Genomic DNA, 23,447 nt, shown 5'->3' with positions numbered 1-23,447 from the left:
AGTGAGAAGAGCTGTAAACAAAGAATTCCATGTTTTAAAACTTTAAGGTTTACTGTATCATGTCTTCCAAAGCTTGCATAAGGCATTTAGTAAGGTCTCTTTTCCTTGAGTTATAAGTTAAACCCAGGGTAATACTCTAATTATATTTTTTTATTAGCCACTCAATTTTAGTTTTTATATTTACGTTATATTGGACGGCTCATGTATCAATATTGGTTTCCTTTAATTTGTTCAATTAATATTTTCAGAGGGACAGATATGTGCCCAGCCTTATAATACCAAGAAGGGGAAGCGTTTTTCCACTGAAACATATCTATCCCACAACACAAGCAAAAGGATTGTATAAAGACCATTTAAATATACCAATTTCACAATCTTTTATCTCAATTTTATTAAATCTTATACCTTTAATTTTTATATTTATTAGGTTTAATCAATAATTCTTATTTCTAGAAGGAGTGCCAGAAGCATTCTTTTTTGTGCATTGTATATAATTTTATAGAAGTCTCTAGGATGCCCAAGTTTCAGCCAAAGAGCTTAGGCACTTCTCAGTTTTTAATTTCATTAATTGGTCTGTTATCCCATTTATTGATCAAGTATTTCAGTCTATATATACATATATTTTAAACTGTGGTAAATAAAACTGACTTGTTTGAACTTTAATGTTGGGGGGGGGAGTAGGTGATTTTTTGGTCCTTTTTTTTTAACTTTACGTAGCGTAGTATCAAAACCGTGTATGTAAATCCAAAAATGTCCATTTTATTTATCTCATTCAAAATAACCATATAAAAATATTTATCCATTTGGGATAAGCTACTTACCTTTTTTTTAATGACATTTTTACAATCTTTTTTCCAGTTATTCAATTTAATTAAGATTAATTATTCTAAGTTTTTATTAGCATCTCTAGAACCATTTATTGGGAAGGAAAAACACAAATGTAGCTTTTCAAACCAGTTTTTTTTTAACTAAGTTCTTAGGTTAACCATTAGATATATTTTCCTACATTTAAACTTGATTTTAATAGGTACCAATAAAACAGCTGTTTATAATGAGATCTCTTTAAACTTTCACCAATTTAAAAGTTTTTCCAAATTAAAAGATCCATCATATGGCCATCAATTTATATATATATATATAAATATATAAATATATAGTGATTTGAAACCAATAAGATGAAGTGGCTCTTCCACATGATTGTCGGGGTGTTGCCTAAATAAAATTCAAAGATTTTCTCTCCAAAAGCTAAAGGCCATTGTGGTCCAGGCTGATGCAGCAAAGTGTAAGATGGCAAAATATCTGAAAATTGGTACAATCAAAGAATTGTTGAGAATCCCAATTTATTTGCGTGGCCACCATATGTACACAATACTTGAACCTTTTGTATGGCAGAGTCCAAGGTTTCCTTTAAAAAATAAAGTAAACATATATATACATACATACACACACTTAATACACCCAGAGAAAGATAAAACATTTACATTTCAAGGACACAGGAAGAGAAATCCAAGTTCCCCCTAAAGGGGATTTTGTTTTTATAAGTTCAGAATTCCAAAAAATGTTTTTATCAGGCTTGTTAATTACTTTCAGAGTGAGTTTTTTTTTTCTTACTCCCAATTATTGTTGTAAGTTTTGTATGTACATAAACCTGGCTGGTGTAATAGTTGGAGACAGGCAATCTGTCATTTCTTTTTCTTTTCTTTTCTTTATTTTTTTTGTATGTTCTATTCCCCATTGTAAGGTCGGGTTCCCAGAATAAATTTGTTGGTAAGATTTCCCACAAGGACAACTCTGTGGCATGAAGTCTTTGTCACTACCACTGCTGGAAGATTCTCTGTCACCCGAGAAAGCTGTTACGAGCCAGGAGGATGGTCCGAATTTTCGAGTTGAAAGGTTCCTCATAAGAGTTTTACTTTTATCCTGAAAAATTCAATGGTTGTAACCAAATTGATGAAAATATTAGACCAGCCTCTTACCTAACCACTCAGTCCTGAACCCAGTGTCTTTGAACTTGGACTCACTCGGGATGTCTCCCCTGGGTGAGTATTTTCCTCATATATTTCCACCAGCCCCACTTTGGACATCTCCTCAAGGTGGGTATTTCCTGTTATCTTTCAACCAGGCCCCACCCAGTATGTCTCCACTGGGTGGGTAATTCACCCCAATTTCTTTCAACTGGAGGGCCACGTACCTGTATACACCGCCAGATAAAACTCAGGATTATCAACCAATATGTGAGATCCGAGAACCAGGAGAGACTCACCCAAATTCATCTGGACTCCCCGAGGAGACGGATGGCACAAAGGGCCACTGCTGGTACCAAGGCTCCAGTTACTCGGAGAGTCCAGGTGGAGAGAAGTCTGCTCTGGGTCCCTTCAAGGTGTCCAAAACTGTTGACTGACATACATGTGCAGCCTAAAAGTTAAGAGTTATGTTTTATTTGGCGGGAGGGCTCGAGCCGGAATGACAGCCTGCCAGATCTCTCTGAGGGACTACTCCAAAGAGGTTGCGAAGGAGCTAGGATATATAGGAGCTTTACAACAAAGACCAGATTGTTGGAACAATAAAAGATTGCTTGTTATCTAAAGAAAGCCAGGTATCTCAAGTTCAAGACTTTAGTGCTTTTCTATGTATGGGAGGAAGCAAATATTTTGGACTCACTGAATTCATTCTTTAGACAAGCACCTAGCTATCTAGGACCAGTAGCCTGTCCTTTCTTATTCTGATTCTGCTCAGAGGACACCATTGTGAGTTGCTGTAGCGGCTGGGCTGCAGGCTTGTCCTAGCTGGGGGGTGGTGGAAGCCTTTAATGACTTGGTTTCAGTATCCTTTGTTTACTGTCATGGTTGCAGTATTCTCATTCACATTGTATTATGTTCGTTCACAGACTGATTATGGATTATCTGCAACCTTGGAAAGCAACCGAGATGGAATTACTGCAGGTACCTTCTACTTCAATAAGCAGTGTGCAAACATATGCATGGAGGAAGCATACACTGGGATTTGGTGGTGTAGGGAAGGGTTTCTGCACATTACAGGAGAACTCAGTGCAGAATTCCTTAAGTCCAATTTTCTTCACTGTAGTGGTTTCTGAGAACTGTTTATGGTAATTAACCAACACTGACAAACGGTGGCACACATTGCGTTTAAGAGATGGCCGGCTTCAAACTTCAGTATTGGACAGGTGGAATTCATAAGCAAGTGGTCAGGTGGATGGGATAGAGATGGAGCCAAGGCCTGGGCCCAGATTCCGGTTTAAATCGCCATTTTTTCACCATAGGGCCTTGGACTAGAATGTAAACTCTCTTAAATTGTTGGAGAATCTGTGAAATGGGCATGATAATATTCGTTTCTTCCTGGGATTGTTGTAAGTTCTAAAGAGTATTATAGCACACATGAAGCACTTAACACACTGGCACTTAGCAGTGTTCACTGTGTGGCGCCGCCCCGCTAAGCGTGTGTCAGAGCTGTAAAGGCAGCATTTGTCTGTTGAGGATGCACTGGTAGCCCCTTGGCTAGGTTGTAAATTTGGTGATTTCCTTTAATCCTTGTAACTCTGTGTGCCATGGGCAGTTATTTTCATGGACAGATGAGGAATCTCATGATAAAGAAGACTGTGTAATTTGCCCAAAGTCAGACCATAATTTTGGGTGCAGGGGCCTCGGTTCAGCATGGGCCCCTGGACCTTGTGCCCTCTCTGTTCAGCACCAGAGCCAGATGTGGGGTAGGCTTTTTCCCTGCCCAGAATATCCGGCAGGCCACAAGACACACCTGGCCCTGTGCTGCTTGATCAAAAACTCCGAAGGAGAGGCAGTTACATAAGGGATAAACATAAAAAGAGATGACAGCAAACTGTGATCAGCTATGAGAAGGAAAGGAACACCTCTCGTCATGCAGAGCTGGAAGGTTTCCCATCGGGGCTGCTCTTGGGGCGTTCATCTCAGCTAAACAAACTCTGCTGCTGCACCAAAGCAGGAAGGCAGGGCGCATGTGGCCAGGTAGACAGGGCCTCGTTGATCGTACTCATTCCCTATTAAGTGGCAGGTGTCACAGGCACTTAACTAATAAACAGATGTTGGCCATAATCATCACACACTTTGCTTGGTAGTTTTATTGGCCCCAGCTTTGAGATGAGGTCATTGAAGCTGGGGAGTTTGCTGCATGCCAGTGATTACCTTGGAAATACCCCCACTTGTCTTTCAACCTAGACTGGTGTGGCTGTCATGCCCCAGTCCTGTGAATGGCATCGTGTAGCTTCTCCCAAGTGGCCCAAATTACTGACATTGATATGCTTAATTCGTAGGAAATGATATGTGACAATAAGAGAAAAAGGTAGTAAGAAATTGTTTGGAAAACTAGAAAAGAACCTATTGTTCCCCAGCTGGGGGAGTGTACCCTTTATCACTCACCCCACTCACTGCCTGTCACATCCTCCCTGCAGACTCCGTGTTCAGAAGCCACTCTGAGGCTTTGAGGAACATTTTGCCTCATGACACTTCTGACTAGGACCTACGACTTCTCTGTCCCTGGTTAACTCTCTCTTCAATGCCATTTAAATTTCTTGCAGGATCCTCCGCTCAGATGTAAGAATAGCCTCTTTAAATTTCTTGATGCAGCTCCTTAATGAAGATCTTGGGAAGGAAACCTAGCCAAACCTGGGAGGTATGCACATAGTGACTGCAAACTCAGCACTTTGTGAAGTTCAGAATCAGAGGGGTGGGTGACTCAGGAAAGGCTTTTTTAAGGTAACAAGGGGAAAGTGAAAGGACGCAGGCTGTGTGAGAAAGAAACATCTTGGTCACAGCCAGCAAGGCACCTGGGTTCAGGATGGAGTTTGGCGAGTGCAGAGTTCTCACAAAGAAAGAAGTGGTGTGATGGGAGGGAGGACAATTGGGTACTTTATTGGGGAGGAAAAAAGTGGGCAGAACATTTCCTGGTTGAACAAGAGGATTGTGACATGATGTGCTTGTATTTTGGAGAGAAGGGTTTTGTGGGGACAGGCCTAGGATTTCGCTGTCTGGCTGGGGAGTCAGCACAACAGAGAAACACAGAGAACCAGGCAGACGTCAAGGCCCATGCTGGGGAAGAGGCTGCCGGCCAATTGGAGACCTGGAGGCTGCTTTTGTCCCTTAGCTGGGGACTCAGACTTCCCTTCACAGCCCTGTCCTGTTGATACAAGAATAAAAAACGTTGGGCATGAGAAGGGCTGTGTCCCACGCTTTGGTTGAGCCCCTGGGATGTGCCCCACCAGATTTTGTTCCTTGGCTTCATGCAGTAAAGTATTCAAGAGCAAGCCAGTGTTGAGTAAAAGTAGATTTATTCAGAGAGATACATTGAAATGCAAGAGAAACTTCACGAGGTTTGGGGGTTTGATGCTCAGTTTAAAAGTAGGTGCACACTCCACAGACAGAGTGTGGGTCTTCTCCGAAGAGGGTGAGAGAGTGGTGACCGCGAGGTGGCGCTGTGTTGCTTGTTTTCTTGGGCTTGGTGGTTCCATATGCTAATAAGTAGAAGGACCAGCCTTAGGGCAAGGGGCTGGGATTCCCAGGGAGATGGCCATTTCCCACCCTGTGACATTTGGTAGCTAACTTTGGGACTCCATGGTGCCTGGGGCATGTTATTCACCATGTTACTATTACAATGGGTGTTTACTGAAGCTTAAGATCTGCTAGAAGTTAAATCTCTTCATCCTGAGCCTCAAGGCCTATTGGGGGTTGAATCCTTCACCATTTTGATGTTAATTGCTGTGGCCTTCCTAGAATGACTGTGCTCTGCCCCCTTCCATCCCATCTCACTGTGATGACACAGAGACAGCAAAGGCTGGGCCCTGCTTGTGCTCCTGCATTTAATGGCGGGATGGTTGGGGTGGGCTTATGATGACTCTAAGTGGTGAGAAGTATGTTTCAGATTTTCCCACGTGAGACATGGGGACCTGACAGCAGCCACCGCAGATTTATTTCACGGGCATTATCGCTTGTGTTGTTACAGAAACAACAGGCCAGCCAAGAGACAAGAATCACTCAGAGGGTTGGAGTACTGAGATTTATTACGCTGGCGGGCTCAGAGGGGCTTCTGTTCCGAAGCTCTGAGCACCTCCAAGACCTGCATATGAGGTTTTATAGGGTTAATTACAAGTATGGGGCTATTAGCCAATAAGGCTCAAACAACAAAAAGCAAGGAATCAGTGCACTGAAGCTTATCAATTTGGAAAAGATCACATTATTGACAATTGTTGACCTTAGATTTACGATTTAGCTTATGAACCCAGTAAACTGACACTAAACTTCAGGTTTACCAGGTAGCCCAGCAAAACTTAGATCAGTAAACCGACACTTATCACACTTAGATTTGGGACTGAGCTCTTTAGCCCAGCTGGGCTTTTCCTTCACTGTGTCACTTATCTTCTCTATTTTTCTTTTTTTCTTTTTTTATGTATTTAATCCAAATTTAATATCAGGGTTTTTTGGGAAAGAAATATCTCTTTTTCTTTTCTTTGGAACTCTTTTGGGGGGTGAGGTAATTAGATGTATTTTTCTGTTAGTGGAGGCCCTGGGGCTTACATTCAAGACCCCGTGCACCCTAAGGACACGCTCTACCAACTGCCCCATCATCTTTTTCTTTTTGCTTTAGCTGCCAAGAATCTTACAGCTGAATTCCTAGTCAGCCTTTAACACTTGCCCTGACTTCATGGAATCAATTTTTATGAGTTTATCTCCCCCTGATTTCATTTAAGTATTGAATCTCCATTTTCTCTTCACTCTCAGTTTTGCCTTTTTTAAATTATGGTTGTTAAGCTATGTTTAAAAAAATTGTTTAAATTCTCTTTAAGCAAGAGTCTGAATGTAAATAAATATGTAAACAAACAGCACAATTAAATGCTTTTATATATTCTAAGCTGTTTAGTAGTTACTTAAAAACCGAATTGAATATTAAAGTGACAACATTTTAAAATTATTTTTTAATTTTTTATAAAGATATAGATGAGTTAAAATATGATATTAGTTTCAGGTGTACAATAGATGCTCCATTTATATTTACTGTAAAACATTGTCTGTATTCCCTGTGTTGTAAGATACGTCCCTCAAGCATGTTTACATTACACATGTTGCAGTTTGTATAAGAAAGTTGGGTAACGCAGAGTCTGGGACGTGGCTGTGTCTGACCCAGGTTCACGCAAACCCTGCCTGTCAGAGCTCAGGCCCTCACTCCTGTCTGCAGGGGAGCGAGTGGAGGCAGCTCTCATCAGCGCTGGCACCACCCTCTGAGTGGCAGTGACAGCAGTGATTCTGTGTGGACGTGCAAAGTGTTGTTCCAAACGCTTTACATGCGTTTCTGCAATTAATAATTAAAGCCCTCCTGTGAGGAAGCGTTTTAAGTTTTTAATGTATAATACATTTTATTTTGATATTGATAGATTTCAAACCTCCGGAAAATTTACAGGAGTAGTATAATAAACGCTTAGATACAGTTCACCTTAAAGGTCACTATTTGGCTTTTTGTGTCTGGCTTATTTTAGCATAAAGTTTCAAGGTTCTTCCATACTGTAACCTGAATCAGTACTTTGTTGTTTTTTTTTGATAGTATCCTTTGTCTTTGTTTTCGTTTTTGGTCTATTTAAATATATTTTCATTGAAGTCTAGTCAGTTTATAATGTTGTGTCAGTTTCTTCTGTACAGCACAACACTTCAGTTAAATAGGAAAATACCTGTATTCATTTTCATACTCTTTTTAAACATACGTTACTATAAGATATTAAATATATTCTCCTGTGCTATACAGAATAAACTTGCTGTTTATTCTTTACATACTCAGTATCTGCAAATCTTGACCTCCCAAATTATTGCTTGCCACACCCTTTCCCCTTTGGTAACCATAGTTTGGTTTCTATGACTCTTTGTCTGTTTCTGTTCTGTAGATAAGTTTATCTTTTTGTTTCTTTGTTTTTTTTTTCTTTTTAGATTCCACATGTGAGCGATCTCACATGGTTTTTTCCTTTCTCTTTCTGGCTTACTTCACTTAGAATGACATTCTCCAGGTCCATAGATGTTGCTACAAATGGCATCATTTTATTATTATTTTATGTCTGAATAGTAGTCTATTGGACAAATATGCTACAACCTCTTTATCCAGTCATCTGTCAGTGGACATTTAGTTTGTTTCCATGTCTTGCTATTCTAAATAGTGCTGCTGTGAATATTGAGGTGTAGGTGTCTTTTTTAATTAGGGTTCCTTCTAGATATATGCCCAGGAGTGGGATTGCTGGTTCATATGGGAGGTCAATTTTTTTCTTTAGAGGAACATCTATGCAGTTTTCCACATTGGCTCCACCAAACTACATTCCCACCACATTATAGGAGTGTTCCCAATTCTCCGCAGCCTCTCCAGTATTTATTATCTGTGAACTTCTGAATGATGGCTATTCTGACTGGTTAGAGGTGATACTTGATTGCAGTTTTGATTTGCATTTCTCTGAGAATGATATTGAACATTTTTTCATGTGCCTACTGGCCATTTGTACGTCTTCATTGGAGAAATGTTTCTTTAGAACTTCTTCCCATTTTTGAATTGAATTGTTTGTTTTTCTTTCTTATTAAGTGTAAAAGCTGTTTACATATTCTGGGAATTAAGCCCCTATCAGTTTCATTTATTGCAAATATTTCCTCCCATTCCATAAGTAGGTTGTCTTTTTGTTTTGCTTACTCTTTCCTTAGCTGTGAAAAAGTTTGTAAGTTTAATTTGATCCCACTTGTATATTTTTGTTTGTTTTTCTATTGCTTGAGTAGACTGCTCTAGGAGAACATTGCTTAGATGTATGTCAGATGTTTTGCCTATGGTTGCTTCTAAGAGGTTTATAGTGTCTTGTCTGCATGTTTCAGTCTTTAACACATTTTGAATTCATATTTGTGTATGCTGTGAGGGAGTAGTCTAACTTCAATGATTTACATGCAGCTGTTCAGTTTACCCTACAACATTTGCTGAAGAGGCTGCCTTTACTCCATTGTATGTTCTCACCTCCTTTGGCAAAGTTTCAATGACCAAAAGTTTGTGGGCGTATTCTTGGTAATTTTGTTTATCCGTTCATTGATGGATGGATAATGTTAGTAAATTTTGGCTACTCTGAATGATACTGCTATGAATATTGATGTGAAATTTTTTATGAGAATATATTTTCATTCTGTGGCTGTACAGTTGGCCCGCCATATCTGTATTTTCCACTACATGGATCCAAATGGCTGATTGTAAAAGGACTCGAACATTCTTGGATTATGGTATCCAGGGTGTGGGGTTCCTGAAGCCAACATCCCGAGAATACTGAGGGATGACTCTATATGTAGGTGTGGAATTGCTGAGCCATATAACTCTAAGCATTTGAGGAAATACCAGACTTCTCCAAAGAAGCTGCACCATTGTGCCTTTCCACTGGCCGCAAATGAGGTTTCTCTGCCTCCTGAACGACATTTGTTATTGTCCATGTTTTGGTTATAACCATCCTAGTGGGTGTAAAATGAGATCTCATTTTGATTTTGATTTGACTAGTGATGCTGAGCATCATTTCATATGCTTATTGGCCATTTGTATATCTATTTAAATTTGTGGTAAATTTAAAATTTGGGTCTATTTTCTTGTATTGTTCAGTTGTAAGCATTTGTTAAATATCCTGGATGCTACTCTCTTATTAGATACATGCTTTGCAAAATTTTTCTTCTACTCTGGACATTGTCCTTTCACTATATTTTTTTAAACTTTAAAACAATTTCTTTACAGGGGAGGTAATTAGATGTTTTGATTTATTTTATTTTTCTTGCTAAGCACACACTCTATCATTTGAGATACCCATTTCCACTGTCATTTCACTTTCTTGATGATGTCCTTTGTAAGAAAAAGGTTTTAATTTTGATGAAGTCCAGTTTATCTGCTTTTTTCTTCTATCACTTGTGCTCTTGGTATTGTATCTAGGAAAACAAAGCCTATCCTAAGACCACAAAGATTTATACTGTGTCTTCTTTTAGAAAGTTTATAGGTTTAATTTTCACATTTCTGTCTGTGATCTATTTTGAATTAATTTTTATTTGTTATATAAAATATGAGTGTTCAGATTCCAGATTGATTCTTTTGCCTGCAGATACCCAGCTGCCCCTGTACCATTTGTTGAATAGACTATTCTATCAATGGAGTGTTTTTGTCCCCCTTGTGGAAAACTGTCTGGAATTGTAAGTTTTTTCCCCTTGGTTTTTATTGTGTCTCATAGATTTATTTATCCAACCTTATGCCAGTACCATACTGACTTAGTACTATAACATTTTAGTACCCTTTAAAGTGAGTCCTCCAACTTTACTCTTCTTTTTCAAGGTTGTTTTGACTGTCCTGGGCCCCTTGCACGTCCATATGAATTTTGGGATCAGTTTTTCAATTTTGCAAAGAAGTCAGCTGGAATTTTGATAGGGATTCCACTGAATATGTAGATCTCTTTGAGGAGTCTTAACATTTTTAATAATATTTTCTATCATTCCTTGAAAATGTGATATCTTCCATATATGTAGATCTTTTAAAATTTATTTTAGTGATACTTCAAAAATTTCAATGTACAGATCTTATAAATTTTTGTTAAATGTATCTCTCATTTTATTTTTAATGCTGTTGCAAATGGAAAGGCTGAGTTTCTTATGGGTGGGACTATATATCAATCTTCTTATTTCTAGAATTCCTTCACAGTAAATACCCTAGGTTTATATTTGCTACATAAATCTGTCCACAACTATTCCCACCCCGTGTTATAAGAAACCAAGACCCAAGTTAAGCTGCCTGAATACCTATGTGGAAGTGAGAAATGAGACCCTTGGGTGGGGCTTTGTGCAGATGATACTGAGAGCTTATTCAGGATGGCTTCTTCATAATTACTTTTAAACAACCCTTTCAGTGTATTTAGTCAGATATATTAAGAACATGCCCTTTTGATGTGCGGAGTAGCTAAGACTATGATTTTCAAATAATTTCTAGTGAGAGTGTTGTACTTGAAACCTAATTTGCATCAATCTTTGAAGATTTATGTTTCAGGAGCTTTGACTAAAGAACACCTGTCTTTATTATATAATGACAACTAAATGTTCAAGCATCATGTAACAGTTTGAGCAAACTGCCCCCGTGCCGTAGTGCTGGGTGACTGCAGCTGTAAATGGAGTCAGCGCTTACCTCTCCCAGTACGCTTGTGCTGATCTGCTCAAAGGGGTTCGTCTAAAATTTTGTCAGTAGTCTGTTGGACAAAGTCATAAAACATTGATTGAAAGTTGCTGGAATGCAATATATTCTTATTAATATTAAGTAAGCACATATTGAGTGCTTACTGTATGATGGAATTGTCCCTCAGCCTCACATGAATATTATTTCTCTTAAAACTTCTCATATTTCCTTGTTATTCTCACTTTACAGATAAGGAGACTGAGAATTAGGTCTTCTCTATTTTGGAGGGAGATCATTATCAATGATGGGTAGTTGTAAGGAAAAAGATATCGATTCATCCTAAGAAAACATTTTTCTAAGAGTCAGCAATGAAAAAGTTGAACACTGAAGAAGGTGATGATTGTTCGAGTGAGACAAACCCCGGGTTGTACGGAGTCAGCATCCCTGTCTGCATACGGCACATGTAGTGCTACGTGGTGGGTGAGGTGGCGCGGCTGCGCAGGGAACGCGGATGCCGGGCCATTGGGCTGTGCTCAGGCCCGGTGGGACTTTCTCCAAAGGGCAGTGGACCGTCATTGACAGATTTTAAGTAGGGGAGTGGGGTGCTCTCGTAGATCACTTCTGGCTTGCAGAATGCTTGGAAACATTTAGAAGGCTTGGCAGGAGGTGATGTGATGAGTCAGAGTAGGGTGGCTGCGACGTGTAGCAGTGTTCAATTTTCAAGTGGTTTTCAGTCCCAGGCTTGTGGCTCAGTAGCCGTGTCACTTTGGATGACGCACTCAAGGAAGTGAAACAATTTATCTAATCAATTGAAGCAGTGATGTACCGACCTCCCAGGACTGCTGTGGAGATCCAGAGATAACATATGCACAGTGTGCAGCGTGGTCTCCAGCACAGAGTCAGTGCTGAGTGAGTGCGAGTGAGTACCTGGTAGGACAGGTGAGGGTGGTGGGCCTCGGTGACTGAGGATATCTGGGCCCTGAAGGAGGGGTCCATTCACATCTGTGAGTGATGGGCCTGAGCTGGGAGACACAGGGAGACCTTACCCCCTGAACAGGTGCCCTGGGCAGGACGACTATGGGAGGAGCACCGTGAAGTCAGCTCTTTGCTGGTGGAGTTGGAGGTGCCCTTGAGACATCTAAGTGCAGTGTCACGAGCTCATAGTGGAGGTCTGGGCCCGGGCTGTGCATTTTCCTATAATCTCAATCCCTGAGGACGCCGAAGTATTGATCACTTAACGTGAAGACATACTTTACAGGACAAATGAATTGTAGTATCATGTCTGTCATCAAAGCTCACGTCTCTTTATTCATCAGTCACTTTGCTAATTAGGTGCTTACAGAGCTCACTTCACCGTCCTCCCCTGGGCTCAAGCTCCACAGAAAAGAGCTGGTGAGTCTCCCTCTTTTCCAGAAGCAGACACATTTATCTGGTAGCCTTCTGTAACTCGCCAGTCTTAGGATATTAGTTTGTTGTTTTAATTCTATTTTCTGATGGCCATCTCCTGACAGGAGAGACTTTTTACCTCATGGACATGTTTCAATTAGCTGTTACTGAGAATTGCTGATCTGATACATAGTGCATGTATTATATTAGCTTTGTAGTGTAGCTATCATTTTTCTGTCTTTGCCCTTTAATTTTGTTTGCCCTTTCAATGTTCTATCTTATTTGGGGCCTTATTTTTTTTAATTAAAAAATATCATTTAACTGTTAAGAAAGGCAAAGAAAAAATGCACATGAGTGCTAAATTTAGAAAATGTATAGTGTGTTTTCTGTCTCGGCAATGGAGGGTTCTAGAAACTCATGAAAACCTTCATTACACAAGTTCCTTAAAATGCTGATTAAGAAATAAAACCTTCCTTCCTCATCTTTCAAACTGCACAACTTATTGTCAAGAAAGAGAGGGGAAATCCTCAGAAGCCAAGAAAAACGTGACAGCAGGGATTCTGGGAGATACGTGAGCCTTAGAAGCCCTGGGATGCCGGTTGGCTCCCGAACTGATTTTCAGTTGCCTTGACAGGAGGGCAGGAAGTGAGCCCGAGGCCTCTCACACTGGGAGTTTGATGGCTGATCATATTATAGGCCAAGCCCATCCCGAGAATCTTGGTTTACTAAAGGTTGAAATAGGAAAAAAATTCCTCAGTGCAAGAAAGTAAGGAAAGTCAATTTTGTTGGAAGAGGGGAAAAATAACAAATCCAAAGTAAGGATATAGTTTAAAGCTCTTCTGGCATGAGAGTGACCACAAACTCCTGGCAGAAAAGCACAGCTACTCCTTGATTGAGAAGATGTGTTTTGAATGAATCAGTGAACATCCATTCTGAAAAAGACATCCAGATTCTTGTGGATCAAGATACTGGACAGCAAACACCTCTCTTCCAAGGTCTCATTCAAATAACCAGAAAGGTTTTAAAGGAAAGTAGCAATAATCATAGTTCTATTTATTGACATTACTATATGCTATTAATTCAGAGGTGACTATGCAGTTGTCTCCTCTTTTATGAACCTTACTTTCTCTTTGGGGAGACAAAATGACATAGTTGTGTAGCTTGGTGGAGGGAGGTGTTCGTCTGTTGCAATTAGCCAGGAGAAGAGATTAAGAAAGCAGTGAAGGGTGGGTGAACTTTTTAGCTGAGGACAGTCTTGTTCAATTGGCTTTTAATTGCTGGCTCAATGAGCTGTCACTGGAGGGAATAGATCTTACGGAGGATGGACTTAGCTTAGGCCCCTTTAGAATGGACAAGTGAACCTGGAGAAAGACAGTCAAATCTGTGCAGACATTAAAGTTCCCTTGAACTTGCTCCATCCCTGAGCCAAAGATAGGACAAATATGCAGCACTTCTTGAGGAGAGAGGAGTGGTTTTTAAGGTTCTCCAAGAATAAATCCCAGGGAACCGATATGGCCAGTTGTCAAACTGTGACTTTGCTCTTTGGATGGTATACCCACCAAGGGTATTGGCCTTTTATAGGCTTTCATTTCTCTTTATTACATGTCAGGTGATGGGGACGTGGGCACAGGTGTTTGACACCTTGTTGAGTCGACTTTGAGTACCTGCCTAGAAGCACGGGCACAGTTGCGGCTGTGTCATACATCTTGCAGCCCATCCCTTTCCCCGGCTCCGTGATCACGGCAGAGTGGTTCCTTGTTGACCTGTCCGTCTCCTCTGTGACATCATAACCCATGAAAAGACAGGAACGTATTAACTCGGCTTTGTTAAAGTCAAAGGAACAGATCAAATATGGAGTCAGATTTGTTCTTTCCTATTTCAGTAGTGCCATGGAGTAGGCAGTTTGGGCAGCTTTCTGTAGGATCCTGGTGGCTTTCCCTCTCAGCCTCTGGGCGCCTCTATTGAAAACCCTTCATAGCTGTCTGGCCTGCTGGAAAAACACTCTGTCTATTATGCCCTGAATAAGTTTTCAGTTTATAACTCATTTCTACTCCTTGGAAAACAACTTAAAAAACTCAGTTGGTTTTCCACCAGCCATGGGCAGGGGTGAGGGGTACCTTCTTATTATTTCATAAAATAATAATAATAATAAATAGTAATAGTAATAGTAGTAGTTGTAGTAGTAGTAGTAGTAGTAGTAGTAATAGTAATAATAATTAATAATAATAATAATAATAATAATAATAATAATAATAATAATAATAATAATAAAAGAAGTCTTAAAACAGGACTGAGCACATTGGAGAGAGTCAATCAATGCTTCCTGGCTTAAATCAAAAGTGATCACTCAGTGATTCCATGGCTGTTGTATTTGCTGAGCTAGTTATTCCTTTGCTCCATTACACATATTTTTTTAACTGAAAAAGAAATACAAGCAAATGGTTCAAAAAATTCAAACAGAGCACAACTATACACAAGTGAAAGAAGTTTTCCCTCATTCTCTGTTCTGTCTGCCCTCCCTGGTAATGCCACTGTTTACTATCCTTTGGGTGATTTTCCATATATACTCTGCACATTCCCAACTATGTATGTAAATTCCTTTAAGGTTTTAGTTATTTTTAAGTTAAAGGGATTTAAATTCTCAAGTGGCTTCTACCCGGGTAATAGAACAGAACAAGTCTGACTCCATATTAGATCTGTTCTTTGAATTTAAATTTATGCTCTGTCTCCTAGGCTTCATCTTGCTTGTAAAACTATGTTGCTTAGAGCCTGAAATATACAGGAGAGCCTATTCTGCAGGCTCTGACATTTAAGGATATTTAACACTTTTCATTCATAAAAAGATAACAAATTGTAGAATAGAAAATAACGTTTGTTTTGTTGGTCGTTTACAAAGATTTGACTCAGGCAGATAGCTGCAAGAACAAAGGATTCTAACAAGAAGGAATTCCTACACCAAGAAGATTGCAACAACCAAGCACGTAGGAAAGGAGCCTGAATTGTGACTTGGGGAGATGGTTTTTCAAGACATTATTTTGCCATTTAGGTCTACAGAAACTTGCTATTCCATGACTGAACAGCTGGTCTCCCAACTTATTGTCCTGTCCTGCACTGAGGAGAATGAATTTGGACTCGGTAACACTCCTATCTACCTAGCAAGCTGGGCACTGGAACTGAGAGTTACGGAAATAACAGGCCAGCCAAGAAACAAGCACCACTCGGAGTGTTGGAGTACTCAGATTTATTATGCCGGCGGGCTTAGAGGGGCTTCTGCTCCGAAGTTCTGAGCAGTTTCAAGACGTGCACATGAGGTTTTAAAGGGTTAATTACAAATAAGGGGGTATTAGCCAATAAGGCTCAAACAACAAAAAGCAAGGAATCAGTACACTGGAGCTTATCAACTTGTAATAGATCACATTACTGACACATGTTGAACTTGGATTTACGAGTTAGCATGTTAGCCAGGTAAACTGATACTAAACTTAAGATTTACGAGTTAGCCTGGCAAAACTTAGAGCAGTAAACCGACACTTATCACACTTAGATATGTGACTTACCTTGTTAGCCTAGCTGGGCTTTTCCTTCACATGAGGACACCTCTCCTACACCCAGGGACCTACTGTTAGCCCTTGATTGTTCTACAAGTGTGGGGTGTGGTTTACCCAGGAGGAATGGGGACTATGTACCAACACTCAGGCAGTCTGCTCTGTCTGGGGCGCTGATCTTGTACCACCCCGCTCCCCGCCAGCCCGACAGCTGGGACAGTGGGACTAAGGCAGAAATCGTGCCTGCTTGTTTCCCAGAGTGTAAAAGGGGAATATGTACTCTTCCCAAGTTAGTTCTGAGCGACAACACCTGCGGGTGCTTGGTTCCCAGAGCAACAGAAAACCAAGCTCCACATGGGGGCATCTGGTGGAGGGCTGGACCAGCGAGGTAAAACTTCAGCTGCGGGTCTTGAAGGGTTACAGAAGGGTACAGAGGCAGTATTGCTGCCTCCTTTGGGGTGCCCCCAGAGGTAAAGCTTTTTCTCTTCGCTAAGACCCTCCCCTATCCAGATCCCTCTCTTCTCTCACCTCTTCCTGTCCATCTGTCTCCCTCCACTTTTCCCCTCCTATCTTCCCCCTCCCATCTTTTTCCTTCCTCGCTGCCTCACCTTCCCTCGCAGAACACAGAGGATTGCTGGCCTTCCTGCGCATGCTCAGTGGGTGCCAGCTGGACCGCGGTTTGGAAGCTCCAGCTCCGAGCCGGGGATCGGCTCCAAAGGCTTCTCAGCTCTGTCGCCCGGTAAGCCTTTGGCTCCTGCCTGGGGCCGGGGACTCTGGCTGTGGAAGTGCAAGGTGGGGAGCCCCCGGGAAAGTGGTCAGGCGGCTGCAGGAAGGCGGTTCGCGTGTCACAGCCCTCAGGGAGCCAGTCAGCCTGTGTCCAGCTGAATTGCTCGGGCCAGACCCCTCTGCCCACGCCACCTGCCCCGGCGCCCCAGGCACACCTGTCCAGGGAGAGGTGAGCACCTGCCGCCTCTCACCCAGCCGGTCTCCCCTCAGTCCGTGGCTGGTGTGCACTTCCCCTCTCCCGCCCGCGAGTCCTCTCCTCCCGGGCTTCCTCTCCTGGGCCGCCGGCCCGTCCCCGCCCCGTGGCGGGCTGTGTCCCGGGCGGGCAGGGTCTGCGGACATGGACGGGGTAGCTGGGGCTGGGGCTGGCCTCTGAGCGGGGCTGCAGACCGCGTTTCCAACCCCCCCCCTCGCTTTCCCTGCCCCGTGACCCGGGGCTGCCCTCCTCTCCCTTTCCCGCTCCCTGAGGACCAGCTCAGTGGCGTGGGCTCTGCTCCCTGGGCTGAGAGCCACCGGCTGTAAAGCCCAGCTTCTCCTGGTGGAGTCAGGAAAAGGGAGCATAAGTGCTGAGCGAGCTTCTGTCTCCTCCCTCAGTGTTTCTGCCCCAGGTAAGTACCTTGAACACTTTCAGGTGTTATGATGGCGGTGCTTGTTGATGTCACGTGTTTTTATAGTGAGAGGGATTACAGTGGTGAAAGCAGGGCTTGGTTCTGTTAAAAATGAGCTGAAGGCTTAAGGCTGTGACATCCTCCTTCCTTCCCTCTCCCAGGGTGAAACGTGTGACCGTAGATCTTAAAAAGATAGTTACAGTCCCTAACTAGCCCAGCCCAGCTAGTGTGTGTTAACAGGAACAGCACCACCAGAGGCCTTGGAGACCCAGGGACATTGCAGTCCTAAAAAGCTCCTGGCACAGTTTGGTTGGTTTTGACTTTTTGTTTTTCTTAAATTGTGTGGCACACTAGTAGTATAGAGGGAAAAATAATTGTTAAGAAATATTTTTTCATATACCAGCTTTATTGTGATATTGTTCACACACCATGAAGTCCATTCATTTAAATGGTACAATTCAGCAGCTTTTAGCATATTCACATTTGTGCAACCATTATTATTCCAGAACGTTTTCATCACTTCAGAAAGAATAGTGGAAATTAATGACCCAACCACCCCTCCCCTGTGGTGTTTCTAAAGAAGTTTCTTGGCTATTCCTGACCAAAAATTAACTTGTTACATTCCATGAAAAATCTGGTAGGAATTCTAATCAGAATTAAAATGAATCTGTCTATCAAAACAGGAAGAATTAATGTCTTTATGGCATAAACTTCTTCTACACATGAATATATCTGGGACCCTATATTTTCATCTCTCCAGAGCCTGGCCCATGGGAAGTCCTCACTATTTGTTGGGCTTGTGAATGATGAGATTCTATACATCGTTAGTTGCAACTGTAGCCTTTCACAGAAGAGAAAATTAACCTCAGTGAAGCCAAGTGACTCTCTGATTGTCAGAAAGAGTGACAGACAGTGCTGGAGTGATCCAGTGGACTTGGTGCTTACCACCAGAATTCTCCACCACCTACAGCTAAGGGGATTAGAGTGTTCTTTTATTTTTTCTTAATGGCATTGCTTTTATTTTTACTTATTTTTTAAAGTTATTTTTTTTGAAGTGTAGTCAATTTACAATGTTATTTTCAGATGTACAGCAGAGATTCAGTTATAAACATATGCATATGTATATATATTTGTTTTAGATTGTTTTTAGTAGAACTCATTACAAGAAATTGAATATAGTTCCCTGTGCTATATAGTAGGTCCTTGTCATTTATTTTATATTTATTAATGTGTATCTGTAATCCCCCCTTTCCTGCCTGCTTACCACAGTTTGCTTTCTATGTCCATGAGTCCATTTCTAGGAGCACCATTTTTCCTAGTATTATATGCTCTTTGGCTGCTATCAGTTTCAGTAATTCCATCTTATCTATGGGCGCTTTTCTTCTGGTGGCCTTTATGTGGTTTCACACGTGGTAAAAAAAGATCTGTATTTGGGAGAACTCCAGGCCTCGTGTAGTCCCTGGTACAGAGCGCCCACTGAGCTGATGCTTGAACTGGGGAACAAACATAGTAAACGTTGGAATTTCCACTATGGTTGAGACTTCCAGGTTTCCATAACCTGTTTAGCCCACCTTAATGTTGGCTGCACACATACTGGGTAATTTGGTGGAACTTCATGGTATGGTGGTGTAGAGACGGGGCCTTGTATGCTTCTTCTCTTTCCGTTTTCTAACACTCATTCTCCTGGGCCTCCCAGGTACTCCCCCAGAAGGGCCCAGGGCTGGCTTGGTGCTGCGCTGAGGCAATATTTATTAATAAGGCCCTTTCTTCATCTGTTCTGAGCCTCCGTTTCTTCCTCTGCACAATAAGGGCTTGGACTAGATAAGTGCTTTTCAGTTTGTTTTAAAGCCATGTTTCCTTTGAGAAACAGAAAATGCAAATCTCTCCTCCCATCCCAACCCTTTAGATTTTGACACGTCCTCCAAAGAGTGACATAGCTCTTTGTGGAAAACTGAAGTGATTGTGATTCTAGGTGGCACAGAAAAGACTCTTCAGAGATTTGTTGCAGGGAGAGGGCAGGAAAGGGGCAGTATGTCACACTTTCTAGTGTGGGCATGGATTTAAGTACAGAGTCTGATGTGGCCTCTCTCTAATCTTGTACAATGTGATAAATTTCTCTACCTCAGTTTCTTGATGTGTCAATTTGGGGTGACAATATTTTAGGGCTTTCGTGAAACATTATACACATAATCCATTTGTGTCTCTGTAGAAACAAGACCTGCTAGGGATTCAGGGATTTGTTTAAAAAAGAAAAACCTTGTCCATAGCAGTCTGTCGGTGTGTATTTTGAATTTCCTGGAGGGTGAGGGCTGAGTCTGAAGTCCATCGTGGGACAGGTGGCCCATAGTTCTCTGTGCCCCAGATTGCCCCCTCCTCCCCAGTCCTCTTCCTCAGTCCAGGATGAATTCCCCTAGTAAATTTACACAGAAGTCTTGTGGAAATGGCTTTTCATTTTATTGTTTCACCTAGAAGGGCTGCCTTAATGATCTGTGTTGTCAGGTATTGAAGGACTGCCATCATGATGTCTGGTCAGGTGAAGGCTATGCAATTGGGAGTTTCTGTTTAATAAAAAAACAATTACAAATAGAAAATTAGAACAAGGGTGGTGACAGGGGCTCTTGGAAGTGGGCACCATTAGCTTTGTTAGCTTCAGGTGCGGTGGCCTCCTGCCACGACAACCCATCCTCTTGCTCTGAAGTTGAAGGGACCAGTGGGTTCATTGGGAATGTTAACTGAGTGAATCTCATGGGCTGGGCATTGTCCTATTTGTACTGTGTGTTCCTTATTTGAGACAGTGAGCTCACTTAACCTCAATAACCTCATTAAAAATTAGACTTTTTATTTTGTGATATAATATAGATTCCCATGTAGTTGTAAGAGACAGTATGGAGAGGGCCTATGGACTCTTTCCCAGTTTTCCTTAATGGTTCCATCTTGCAAAGTTGGGGTACAATTCATACTGACTCACTAACAATTTTAAGTTTGTGTTATTGCCCTCATTTCTATTCACGATTAAACTGGGGCTTAGAGAATCACACAGGCCTGCCCATGTCACCCACATGGTTAGTGTAGAGACGGGTGGAACGTGGGCTTGGGATTTCCAGGCAGTACCATTATGATGGTCTGTGGCAGGGAGCAGCATTCACTTTGCTTGTTTATTCATTCATTCAACAGACATTTATTGAGTAACCTCTGTGGGTCGGATGCTTTCATATGGTTATCTGATTCTTCAGCAGTATGGCAAAACAGGTAATGTTTTCTTTTTTTTAATCTGAGAAAGTTAGCTCTGAGACGTTATAAACCCCCAAAGGAAATATAGGTCATAAAGAAGCAATAGTAAATTTGTACATTCCACCCTTTTTATGCAGGGGGTACCCTAGGCATTTTACATTTGCAAACATCCGTAATCCAGATATATTCTTGTAAGGCAAGAATTTTGTTTTTAATTGAATTATAGTCAAGTGTACAATGTTGTGTCAATTGCAAGATGTTTTTTGAATTTTGAATTAAAAATAGTTTTTGAGGAGGGTAATTAAGTTTATTTATTTGTTTCATCATTTAAAATAAGGTACTGGAGTTTGACCCCAGGATCTCGTACATGATAAGCTCGTGCTCTACCACTGAACTGTACCGTTCTCCCCAAGGCAAGTTTCCTCATCCATTATTCTGCAGCTAAGGAGTTCAAATAAATTGGATAGAAATCCAGATCTTTTGATCCTACTGTGGTCCTTTTCTTTATATTCTGCTGAAGGGGGTTGGGGAAAGCAATTCCTTTGTTCATTTCTTTATTCAGCATTTTTGTGCAGTGACTTCGCTTCAGGGCCTTGCTAGGTGCTTGGAAACAGAAAACAAGAAATGACCCTACTCTGCAGGGGCAGGTAGCCTAGACCAAAAGCTGGGTAATGTGATCCGAGCTACGGTAGCCATGTGCAGACGCTGAGGACAAATTGTACCCCCGGATTTGCTTTGGCTTCCCTTGCCTTCTGTCTGGTACACACCAGATCACTGCATCCCAAATGCGCCCGCAGCCCACAGCACAGTATGTACCTCGATCTCCTCTCCCCTCTCCGCAGGGCCTGCAACATGAGCATCCCTGACTACGTGCAGTGTGCTGAGGACTATGAGACTCTTCCCGTTGTGGTCCAACCCGTGGGGATCATCTCAGAGGAGAATTTCTTTTGCATCTATAAGCGAACCTTCTCGGTGAGCCAGATCAACCCGTGCGGCTCCCAGTGGGCACTCTGTATCCACTACAGGCACCAATATGCGCCCGAGAGTGGGTGGAGCAGCTTCCAGAGCCACCGCAAGTTCGTGGGCCCTGTCACCATTACCGACTTCCTCTCTGCCAAGGCCATCTAGAAGCTCCATGTGCAGAAGAGCTGTATGGCACTGCGCTTAATGACTCTCAGCTCTTTGTCTTTGTGCTGCATGGGGTGGTAGCCGAGCAGCCGGGCAGCGATGTGTCCTTTAATCTACGAGGACTGCAGGGTGGTGGAGAAGAAGATTGAGGACTTCACTGAGTCATTCTTCATCTTGCCCATGTCCAAGTGGCTGGATGCAGCCACCAACAATTCTGGGGACAAGATCGCCCTCCGCTGCATCCCGTTTGAGAAGGAGGACATCATGGGACTGGACACAGACAGCAGGTAAGTTCCCCTGGAGGCCAGTCCACCCTGGCTGTGTTCCGGGTTTCTTCCCTACATCCAGAAAGGGATCAGCAAAGAAGAGGACTGTGTTGTAGCTAAGGTGGAGGGAGGTGAATCCCGCCGGTTTACAGACATTTAAAAGTGAATCTGCCTCTGTTTCAGAGAGATCCTTTTAGGGTTAATGTGGACACTTCCTCCCGCTTTTCAGCCAGGACCATGGTGGGACCCCTTGAGTCACTGTCCAATAGAGTAGCCACAGCCACTGATGCTAGGAGCACTGGGGAGAAGGCTGGTGTGAGCTGAGATGTGCTGTAGGTCAAATACATATTAGACGCTGAGGTTTGTCTAGTAAAAGAATATAAAGTATCTTGTTACTTCCTATATTGATTACATGTCAAAATGATAGTATTTTACATGCAGTAGATTAAGTAAGATCTGTTCTTAAAATTAGTTTCTAGTATTTGTTTTTGTTTGTTAGTTTGTTTCTTTGTTTTCTGTTTTAAATGTGGCAACTGGGAAACTTTCTTTACATGGCTCTCATTTCATTTCTGTTGGGCAGCCTGTCCTGAGACAGTCTCATCCCTTTGTTTATAGATGAGATGCTGAATCCCGAGACGCAGAAAGAGGCGCTGGTTGAGCTGGAGCTGGAGCTAGTGTCTCCTGCCTTCCAGGCCCTGCACCTATTCGGCTCAGGCCCTCTCTTCCTGCCCGACAGCCAGCATGCCATGTTAGGACATCAGAAACACCGCCAAGGACTTCCGAATGAACTCCTTATGCAGGGAAAAGCGTATCACGGAGTATGGGAAAGAGCAGAGAAATGTTCATTCTCACTTTGTCCCTGTGATTAAGTCAAGGGCCCCACTTTGCCTCGAAAGTGCAGACGAGCTCTTCTGAGCTGCCTACCCCCCCACCTTCTGCTCTGTTTCCCCATGTATCTATCATGCTGTCCCTCGTGCAGAGGATGGTGATATGCCTTTGCCGAGAGGTGGTCCCTGTTTGCTGGGGAGAGTGAGGGAATCTGTGTCGTCCTGGCCTATGGACTTGGGCCATGAGTCTGGAGAGCGCTCATGGCGGTCTCACAGGTGACGGTCGGAGGACCTGGCACGTGCTGCCGGGCCCGCTGTGGGGGCGGTGCTCTGTGATTCTTGAACTTAACTGATCTCAGATTCTACTTTCTGGTTGTTGGTAAGTTGGAGGAGAAGACGCCAGACAATTGATAAAAAGAATGTCCAGACCAGCCCTGTGAGTTATAGGAACAGGGGGCCCACGTCCCACCTGCGTGAGGTGCCTAGCGGGCTCTG

The 23,447-nt window shown here is 42.3% G+C and overlaps 1 protein-coding gene and 1 long non-coding RNA gene across 2 annotated transcripts in view; both read left to right on the top strand.

The window, feature by feature from the left end:
- Positions 1-22,115, top strand: part of LOC140687545 (trafficking protein particle complex subunit 9-like) — a 79,896-nt gene extending 57,781 nt beyond the window's left edge. The window contains exon 5 of the mRNA XM_072944673.1: positions 21,574-22,115. Coding sequence (XP_072800774.1) covers positions 21,574-21,859 — 286 coding nt within the window. The 3' untranslated portion in view covers positions 21,860-22,115. The remainder of the gene's footprint in view (positions 1-21,573) is intronic.
- Positions 17,267-21,320, top strand: LOC140687562 (uncharacterized). Its single transcript, XR_012061947.1, has 3 exons — positions 17,267-17,500; positions 20,675-20,749; positions 21,069-21,320. It is a non-coding gene; the product is annotated as an uncharacterized lncRNA (long non-coding RNA).
- Positions 22,116-23,447: the final 1,332 nt, after the last annotated feature.

The sequence above is a fragment of the Vicugna pacos genome, chromosome 20 (assembly GCF_048564905.1).
Source record: "Vicugna pacos chromosome 20, VicPac4, whole genome shotgun sequence".
NCBI classification, from domain to species: Eukaryota; Metazoa; Chordata; class Mammalia; order Artiodactyla; family Camelidae; genus Vicugna; species Vicugna pacos.
The sequence above is the reverse complement of the archived record's forward strand: the minus strand, read 5'-3'. Positions and strand labels throughout refer to the sequence as shown.